The following is a 10,712-nucleotide window of genomic DNA, read 5'->3' as shown; positions in this document are numbered from 1 at the left end:
TTGTTTTACATTTTTTTCACTATTTCACTATTTTTTCCACTATTGTGGCCCTAGAGATTACAACATGCATTTTTGTTTTATTAAAGTCAAATGTAAACAGTACTTTTGCTACTTTCTAAACAGGGCAAAGACCCTAAAATCATTTAACTCTATTTTCCACCCTTATCTTTTCTGCTATGGCTGGTATGTATTATATATACACACACATTATACATATAAGACATTGTTTTTATTGTTCTATACAAACAATATTCTTTTGGATTTACCCATGTATTTACATTTTCTTGTTGATCTTCATTCCTCCTTGCTTCTCTGCTTCCAACTCACATCATTTCCTTTTTTCCTGAAGGACTCTCATTAAATATGCTGGTGATGAATTCTCTATTTTTTTGTTTTTTGGGGGAATATTTTTGGTCTAAACGTATCTTTATTTAACCTTTTTTTAATTTAACGTTTCTTTTTAGAGAACATTTTTACTATAGAATTCTTTTTTTTTTTTTTAAGTAAGCTCCATGCCCAATGTGGAGCCCAACATGGGGCTTGAACTCACAACCCTGAGATCAAGACCTGAGCCAAGATCAAGAGTCAGATGCTTAATCAACTGAGCCACCCAGGTGCCCCACTGGCTGTAGAGTTCTTGACAGTTATTTCCTTCCAGCACTTCAAGGATCACATGATTTTGTCTTTCAGCTTCCATTAAGAAATTAACTCTAAGTTCAATATTGCTAATTAGAAGGTAATATACCTTTTTTTCCCCCCTGGCTTCTTCTATTATTTTTCTCCTTGACAGCTGTTTCATTATGACATGTCTTGTGAGATTTTTTGTTTTATCATGCTTGGACCTTGGAGCTATTCTTCATTCAGGAGATCGATGGCAGCTTTGGTCAGTTTGGGATAATTTTCTTCAAATATTGCATTTGCCTGTTCTCTCCTCCCTCCCCGGTGGTTTCAATTACTTGTGCATTATGTTTTCACCATTACCTACATGCCTTTTATGCTCTTCTCTGTATCATCTATCCTGTTTTTCTCAGTGCTTCAGTTTGGATGTTTTCTTCTAACTCATCTTCGTGAAACTTCTGTTATGCTTGATATGCTGTTACACACATCCATTAAGTTCTTAAGTTGAGATAGTTTCGTTTTTCACTTCTAAAACTCTCCTATGATTCTTTTTTTATAGGTTCCAGTTTATCCTGAAAAGGTCTACCTACTTTGTCATCAAATTTCTTAAACTTCTTAATTAGTAATATGGGAATCCATATCTGACCACTTCAGTATCTGGATCTGGTTTTCCAATCATGTGGAAATGATTGGAATGCCTGATATGTGTGTGTGTGTGTGTGTGTATAAAACTGAATTCTGATTTTGTGTAACAAATTGTAGAAATAAGTTTCACGTATAGGTGTCTTCTTCCTTCAGAGAGGATATAGTGAAGAAGATGAAAGATGACCTTAATCCAATCAGATTTGTGCTGCTTTGAAACCGACAGTTAATCTTTAATGAGAGCTGGTCTATTTTCAGTTTACCCTTACTCCTAGGGTGCAACTCCTTGGAGGTCCCAACTGAAAATTTCCTAAAATGAATCTCTTGCAAAGAAGGGCACTATATCATATTAAATGGGACAATCCAACAAGAAGATACAACAATTGTAAATATTTATGCATCCAACATGGGAGCACCCAAATATACAAAACAATAACAAACATAAAGGAAGTAATTGATAATACAATATTAGGGGATATTAACACCCCACTTACACCAATTGGACATATCACCTAAACAGAAAATAAACAAAAAAACAATAGTTTTGAATGATATATTGGGCCAGACGGACTTAACAGATATATTCAATACATTCCATCCTAAAAACAGCAGAATATGCATTTTTTTCAACTGCACATGGGACATTTTCCAGAATAGATCACATATGAGGTTACAAATCAAACCTCAACAATACAGAAAGATTGAAATCGTACCATGCATCTTTTCTGACCACAATGCTATGAAACTTGAAGTCAAACCTGAGAAAACATTTGGAAAGACCACAAATACAGGGACATTTAACAACATGCTACTGAAGAATGAATGGGTCAACCAAGAAATCAAAGAAGAAATTAAAAGCATACATGCAAACAAATGAAAATGAAAACCTTTGGGATGTAGCTGAAGTTGTCCTAAGAGGGAAGTATATAACAATACAGGCCTACCTCAAGAAGCAAGAAAAACCTCAAATAACCTAACCTTACACCTAAAGGAGCTAAAAAGAACAACAAATAAAGCCTAAAGCTAGCAGAAGGAAGGCAATAATAAAGATTAGAGCGGAAATAAATGACATAGAAACTAAAAGACAAAACAAAACAGAACAATAGAACAGATCAATGAAACCAGAAGCTTTGAAAAAATTAATAAAATTGGTTAACGTCTAGCCAGACTTATCAAAAAGAAAAGAGAAAGGACCTAAATAAATAAAATCACAAATGAGAGAGGATAAATAACAATGAACACCACAGAAATGCAATTATAAGAGAATATTATGAAAAATTATATGCCAACAAATTGGGCAATCTGGAAGAAATGGATAAATTCCTAGAAACATATAAACTACCCAAACTGAAACACAAAGAAATAGAAAACTTGAATGGACTGATAACCAGCAAAGAGATTGAATCAGTAATCAAAAAACTCCCAACAAACAAAAGTCCAGGACCAGATGGCTTCACAGGTGAATTCTACCAAATAAAAAATAGAAAAGGAAGGATAACTTCCAAATTCATTTTATGAGGCCAGCATTACCCTGATACAAAAACTAGACAGACTCCACTAAAAAAGAGAACTATAGGCCAATATGTCTGAACACAATCAAGTGGGATTTATTCCTGGGTTGCAAGGGTGGGTCAATACTTGCAAATCAATTTACATGATAGGCCACATTAATACAAGAAAGGATAAGAGCCATATGATTATTTCAATAGGTGCAGAAAAAGCATTTGACAAAGTACAACATCCATTCATGATAAAAACCCTGAACAGAGTAGGTTTAGAGGAACATACCTCAACATAATAAAGGCCAAATATGAAAAACCCACAGCCAATACCATCCTCAATGGGAAAAAACTGAGAGCTTTTCCTCTGCAGTCAGGAAAAAGACAGGGATGTATACTCTCACCACTGTTATTTAACATAATACCAGAAGTCCTAGCCACAGCAATCAGGCAAACAAGCAAGCAAGAGAAAGAAAGAAAGAGAGAGCGAGAGCGAGAGAGAGAGAGAGAGAAAGCAAGCAAGCAAGCAAGCAAGCAAGCATCCAATCCAACAAGGAAGAAGTCAAACTTTCACTATTTGCAGATGACATGTTACTCTATATAGAAAACCTGAAAGAGAGAGAGAGAAAGAGAAAGAAAGAGCATCCAAGACAACAAGGAAGAAGTCAAACTTTCACTATTTGCAGATGACATGGTACTCTATATAGAAAACCTTCAGACCACCAAAAAACCGCTAGAACTGATAAACTAATTCAGTAAAGTTGCAAGATAAAAAAATCAACATACAAAAATCTGTTGCATTTCTGTACACCAATAATGAAGCAGCAGAAAGAGAAATCAAGGAATCCCATTTTACAATGGTACCAAAAATCATAAGATACCTAAGAATAAACCTAACGAAAGAGGTGAAAGAGCTGTACTCTGAAAACTATAAAACATTGATGAAAGAAATTGAAAATGACACAAGAAATGGAAAAACATTCCATTCTCATGGATTGGAAGAAAAAATATTGTTAGAATGTCTATACTACCCAAAGCAATCTACACATATAATGCAATTCCTATCAAAATACCAACAGCATTTTTCACAGAACTAGAACAAAAAATCCTAAAAATTATATGGAAACATGAAAGACCCCAAATAAACAAAGCAATTTTGAAAAAGAAAAGCAAAGCTGGAGGCATCACAATTCTGGACTTCAAATTATATTACAAAACTGAAGTGATCAAAACAGTATGGTACTGGCACAAAAATAGACACATAGATCAATAGAACAGAATACAAAACCCAGAAATGAACCCACAGCTATATGGTCAATTAATCTTAGACAAAGCAGGAAAGAATATCCAATGGGAAAAAGTCTCTTCAACAAATGGTGTTGGGAAAACCGGACAACTACATGCAAAACAATGAAACTGGATCACTTTCTTAAATAATACACAAAAATAAATTCAAAATGGATTAAACACCTAAATGTGAGACCTGAAACCATAAAAATCCTAGAGGAGAACACAGGCAGTAACCTCTTTGACAGCAGCAATAGCACCTTCTTTCTACATACGTCTCCTGAGGCAAAGAAAACAAGAGTAAAAATAAACTATTGTGATGCCTCCGGCTTTGCTTTTCTTTTTCAAGGTTGCTTTGGCTATTCAGGCTCTTTTGTGGTTCCATACAAATTTTAGGATTGTTTGTTCTAGCTCTGTGAAAAATGCTGTTGATATTTTGATAAGGGTTGCATTAAATGTGTAGATTGTTTTGAGCAGTATAGTTGTGATGAGTACCAGGTGTTGTATGGAAGTGTTGAATCACTATATTGTACACTTGAAACTGATATTATGTTGACTAACTGGAATTTAAATATAAACTTAAGAAAAAAAGAAAGTGTAACTTAGCTATTCTTATAAAGATATATGAAACATAACTCCTCAAGATTTTACAGTTGTTTCTCAAACAGTTGCATAGATTTCAAGTACTTCTTCTTAAACATCCCATAAATCATATTAAATACAACCACAAAAATAAATAAATAAATAAATAAATAAATAAATAAATAAATAAATAAATACATACAACCACAAATCCAAAAAATAAAAAATAAAAATAAAGGCTGCTCCGTAAGGCTAGGTCCTGAAGTGAAGACTATGTAGTAACAAAGCCACAGCTATCTTAATAGACATGTAGCATCAGAAGTGAATTATTGTTGTTAGCCACTGAAATTTTGGGTCACTTGTTATCACAGCATAACTTGGCCTAGGCTGATACATTCAACTTCCCCTTCTGTAGGTCCATTAGCCTCTCTTCAACTCTGAGCTGCCTCCACTCCTCCTCCATCCAATATAGATCTTACTGTTAACAGGTAATTTTTGTGAGGTCATTTCCATTTGTGGGGCTCATAAAGTATCCCTAAGTCTCTTTTCCTAATCCAAAACATCCTGGGCATCCAGTCTTCTGGGGGTCAAGGCAAAGCCTTCACTGAGTCCACCAATGCTCACCAATCAACCACAGTCTTTATGTCTCTCATGGGCTTCTGAATATAGTAGGTAAATTGTCCCTGGGGGCGATAGAGGTAACAGAAAAAGAGAGATGATGGTGTACTGAGAAGTGAATGAGGAGGAGACTACAGTATAGAGTATACTTCTACCCCCCTCAAAAAGAAAAAATTGGCTATAAAGAGAAAGAAAGACAAGGAAGTTCTTGGGAACTCCTCCAGCCTGGAGTCTGATATGCTTGCTTATATACTCCAGATAGTTGGCTTCTCTCATTCCCTGTTACAGAGGAGTAAATTCTAATTTGTGGAGGTAAGCCAAAGTTTTCATTTTGCTTTTTCTTGTGTCTGTACTCACCACCTGTTTCCTTAGCAGAGTAAGTCCTTTCCTGCTACAGTGCTGGCCCTACAGAAGCCGACTCCCTCTGGAGGAGGAAGGGATACTAATCCAGTCCACTCTATTTTCAAGTGGGAAAAACTTGAGCAATAACAGTGCTAAAGCCCAATAGAGAGCAATACAACAAAATTAGAGAAAGGAACATTTTCTCAGTGAAGTAGGAGGCAAGAGCCTGAGCTGAAAGCTGGAGAAGCAAGGGTTGAGAAAGGAGTGTCTTCATAGAAGTAATGAACTTTTAAATTGTGTAGACCTGTGTTTGTGTGTGTGTGTGTGTGTACATATTCACATTCAAAATCCAAGAGCTGTTAGAGACAAGACAAATCCTTTACAGAACCTCCTGATCTCCTGCTTCTTAGTTAGTAAAGCAATTTGTGGTCAGGAGCTTTCTGCACTTCTGTACTCTCAGACAGACCTCTTTTGGCAATAGCCATATTAGTAGCCACTTTGTCCTAGGACCAGTGGCCCCTTTGGCTCTGGTTAATGCTGCATTTCCCATGGGCAGTGAACAATTCCTGACTCTCCAGAGGCTCTTCTCACCACCTGCTCAGGGCCCGCCTGGCACAAGATCCCAGAGATTTAATGAAAGAAGAAATACAAGTCACACAAACTGGCCAGGAGCTCTCATCAGTACTCAAGGAAAAAAGAGGAGAAAAATCCAAGTCTTAAGAGAGCCACCTCCAGAAAGACCCACACCAGAATGCTTTGGCTTTTAACCACTGCCTGTCTATATTTATCTCTGTTCATATTATTGGCTGGAAAACAAAGTCCACTTTTCATGGGACCTGGTTTGAGGCCTCTCATCTCAAGCTGTTGGAACTACATCTCCTTCCAGTAACAGTGTCCTGTGGCAGGCAGCCTGGCTGGAAAACCAGATGTTACATCAGACCAAGAGCAGTCCGGCTCAGTAAGGTTGGTGAAAGCCTTAGAGGCACATTGATATATGTAACTGGGGAAGATCTAGTAGAGGGACCTCTGGCCCAAGCCCCTCTAGTTAACACAGGACCTAGATTAGGGTAGTATCTTTCTCAAAGTCAGACATAGTTACTTCTCATCAGATAATAGCTGAGCTGGAAGATTAAGTCTTCTTTGTCCATGTAGGGTCATCCTGTTCTATTTCTTTATGTATCAGGTTTTGGACACACACACACAAAGTTAGGCTGTTATTTTAAATGGGAATGCATTACTGGCTACAAAGCCAGATGAAGAGCACAAAGGAGATTTCTCTGGGTGACCTGTTTCACCAGCAGGCCTGTTACTCTCCATGACTAACTGTGTAAGTGCTTATAATGGAATAAATTGCTTTTCTATGTAAAAAATAATAATAATAATAATAAATAAATAAATAAATAATAAATAAATGAAAGAAGAGATGAGGTGATTGAGATGGATTGAGATGGATGTGAGGGCCCAAAGATGCCTCTAATTCCTCACCCCCTCAACTTAGAGTGGTCCCTAAGGCACTACAACAGAATATATAGGATTTCATTCAACACACGTAGAAAACACAGCCCTGGTAGTGTTCTGGGATCCTAGGTATGAGGGATTTCAAGGGGGCATCAGTTTCAGTCCCATGTACCCAAGCAGAACAAAACTACTGAGATTCCCAGCAGTCATGGGGAAGAGACCACAAAACCATTTCTCTTTAGGAGTTCAGCTTCCTTTGCCCTGGGGCTTTTCTCTCACTTCAATCCAGTTTTCCCTTTGCCATACTCTCTGGAGAAAACAAAGCTAGGCTGAGAGTTTCCTGAAAGTCTCCAAGTCATTTCTTTACAAAAAAGAGAAGTATTCAATGGAAAAAAATTTTACAACATTAGAGAAACTATTTAAAAGAAAAAAGGCCCATAAGCCTACTACCCAATAGAGACATCTTTTCTATTTTTCAGTATTCTATATCAATCTTTGTTCATACATACAAAAATTTGATTTTTGCACAGCATGTTATGAGTTATATGGTTTACAAAAGTATTTGTTTCATTTGCTCAATTTCATAGATGAATACAGTAAGGCTTAAAGAAACTGAGTAACGTTTAACTAGATGATACTATTAGAATGTTAGAGCTAAAATTCAAACTAAGGTTACTACTCTAAGACTAGTTCTTTTTCCACTTCAGTAGCAGCTGACACACAACTGTAGAGGCCACTGTCTGAGTATCAGAGCCAAGGAATATTGAAATATATTTTAGGTGAACTCCTTACTAGCAAAGTTGTTTATGACCCGAAAACCACACAAAACTCAGCTTGTAACAATCAATTCAAAACCAAGTGTTGTGCACTGGGAGCATACCAGACTAGTTGGAACATCTGGTCTAGTACCAACCTCAACATCATTTTGCTATGAGACCTTAGGCAATGCATTCTTATCATGTGTAAGATAAAGACTTTAAAGTTCACTATGACACCACCCTCACTGCGAGTCTATGACCTTACTATTCTGAGAAGGAATCACTTGCCCATGGGCCTCCTAGCCTTTAACCATAAAAGGTTTTCCAGGCTTAACCACTGGGGCTCTTCTTCCTTCTTTTGACTCCAGGACATACCTGATTTGCATGTGCATGATATTTTTATTAAAAGAGTGATGAAGTAGGGTGAAGGTATAGAGATCATGACAAGATAGTGCTACTAGTTAGAAAAGAAGGGCAAGTGAAGAGATTGTATCTGAGAAGACACTTCCTTATCCTGAGTTTCCTGTTTTGGTCTATAGGTAAGGAGGTATATTGTCTGTGAGTAGGAAACTCCTGTTCACGGAGAAAGACTCAAATCAATTTCTTACCAAGTGGAAAAATCATTCATTTCTTTTGAGGGACTGAATCTCTAAGCAACCATGAAAAATATCAGTGTAATTACTGAGTTTGTCCTTCTGGGATTGTCTAGTGACCCCCAGATCCAGACCATGCTCTTTGTGCTGTTCCTGGGGATTTACCTTCTGACTTTGATGGGTAATCTGGTGATGATCCTGGTGATCAGGGTTGATTCTCATCTCCACACCCCCATGTACTTCTTCCTTGGACACCTATCCTTCCTGGATCTCAGTTTCTCCTCAGTCACTGTGCCCAAAATGCTACAGAACTTCCTATCTCAGAAGAAAAGCATCTCGGTGTGGGGATGCATCACTCAGAGTTTCTTTTTCACTCTCTCTGGGGGAACAGAAGCTTGTCTGCTCTCTGCCATGGCCTATGACCGCTATGCTGCCATCTGCCACCCTCTGGTCTACACCATGGTCATAAACAGACCTCTCTGTATTGTGATTGTGAGCATAGCTTGGACAGTGGGATTTCTGATTTCCTTGATGAATAGCGTCTTCATCCACAAGTTACATTTCTGTGAGTCCAACATCATCCCCCATTTCAGCTGTGAGCTACCTCCACTCTTTCCTCTGTCCTGTACTGATCCCATTGTCAACGAGATTCTTCTAGCAGTGTCATGTGCATTTCTAGGGCTGCTGACACTTCCTCTGATCCTCTTCTCTTACTCCAGAATCATTTCTGCCATTCTGAACATCCACTCCTCTAAAGGCCAAGCCAAAGCCTTCTCTACCTGCTCTTCCCACCTCACCATGGTGCTCTTGTTCTATGGGACAGCTCTATTCAGGTACATCAGCCCCGCCTCAGGCTCAGTGTTGGAGCGAGTGATCTCCATTCAGTACAGTGTGATCACATCCTTGCTGAACCCCCTCATCTACAGCCTCAAGAACCAGGAGGTGAAGACAGCTCTGCAGAGGATGCTGAAGCAAAAAAAGTGTGCCTTAGGGTAGAAAAAAACCTGTGTGATTCTGCTCAAGAAATAGAACAAAATTATTTCTAAAGAAGAAAGATTTTTATAGGCCTAGAGCACTTGGGGAAATTGCATTTCAATTAAATTCAAGTATGTGTCTGGACTTCAAAGCAAATATAACAAAATGGGTGCTGGGGGGAAAGAGTTTGAGGTACTGGCTTCTATCTAGCAGCGCTTTGTAAACTAATCTGAGGGAGGGATCTTGGCTTCATCTGAGAAGATAGCAGGTGAAGTGTATTTGGAGCAGAGCAGGGTGTCTGGCCAAATTGATTATTTCTGGATGTGTCTTTGAGGGTATTTCCAGAAAAATTTGAATCGATGTAAGTAAAGAAGATTTCCCTCACCAATGTGGGTGGGTATCATCCAATCTGTTGAGGCCCCAAATACAACAAAACTGCATTGGCAGGGTGAATTTGCATTCTCTGCTTGAAATGGAACATCTGTTCTCCTGCCCTCAGACATTGGTGCTCCTGTTCTTGGGCCTTCAGACTCAGGTTGGAACTTACACCACTGACTCCCCTGGTTCTTAGCCTTTTGGTTTGGACTGGAATTATACCACTGGCTTTCCTTGGCCACCAGCTTGCAGGCAGCAGATCATGGGATTTCTCAGCCTCCATAACCATGCCAGACAATCCGTCATAATAAATCTCTTTATTCTATTCTATTCTATTCTATTCTATTCTATTCTATTCTATTCATTCTGTTTTCTGGAAAAGTGCAACCAATACAGCAGGGAAAAGTGAAAAAGAAAAATTAATAGATTGTCAGATTGAAAATCAGTATATTGTGCCTATTTTATTTGCCCTAAACTCTCCTGCCTGGGGGCTTACATCTAAAAATATAGTTTGTGCATGTGCTCCTGTGAATCACTATTTTTGTATCCTTTGGATAAATACCTAGTAGTGCAATTGCTTATAGCAGCCCTATCCACAATAGCCAAAACATGGAAAGAGCCCAAATGTCCATCAACTGATGAATGGATAAAGAATATGTGGTATGTATATGCACTCGAATATTACTCAGCCATCAAAAAGAATGAAATCTTGCCATTTGCAATGATGTGGCTGGAATTAGAGTGTATTATGCTAAGCAAAATAAACCAGTCAGAGAAAGACAAATACCATATGATTTCACTCTTATTTGGAATTTAAGAAACAAACCAGATGAACATAGGGGAAGGGAAGGAAAAATAAGATAAAGACAGAAAGGGAGGCAAACCATAAGAGACTCTTAAATATAGGGAACAAACTGAAGGTTGCTACAGGGGAGGTGCGTGGGGGGATGGGGTGATTGGGTGAT

At 38.1% G+C, this 10,712-nt stretch overlaps 1 protein-coding gene across 1 annotated transcript; it reads left to right on the top strand.

Annotated features, from left to right (window-relative positions):
* Window positions 1–8,463: 8,463 nt before the first annotated feature.
* LOC102747246 (olfactory receptor 5BS1-like) lies at window positions 8,464–9,393 on the top strand. Its single transcript, XM_006729301.2, has one exon. It carries the CDS (start codon window positions 8,464–8,466, stop codon window positions 9,391–9,393), a length of 930 nt encoding a protein of 309 aa, XP_006729364.2.
* The last annotated feature ends 1,319 nt before the right edge of the window (window positions 9,394–10,712 follow it).

Source organism: Leptonychotes weddellii, chromosome 5 (genome assembly GCF_054177405.1).
Source record: "Leptonychotes weddellii isolate Sample4059 chromosome 5, ASM5417740v2, whole genome shotgun sequence".
NCBI lineage: Eukaryota > Metazoa > Chordata > Mammalia > Carnivora > Phocidae > Leptonychotes > Leptonychotes weddellii.
Note: the sequence above shows the minus strand (reverse complement) of the source record. Positions and strands in the feature narration are given on the sequence as shown.

Bases quoted from the DNA above. Each gene is read 5' to 3' on its own strand.
- LOC102747246 (XM_006729301.2), top strand. From the start codon at position 8,464: ATGAAAAATATCAGTGTAATTACTGAGTTTGTCCTTCTGGGATTGTCT.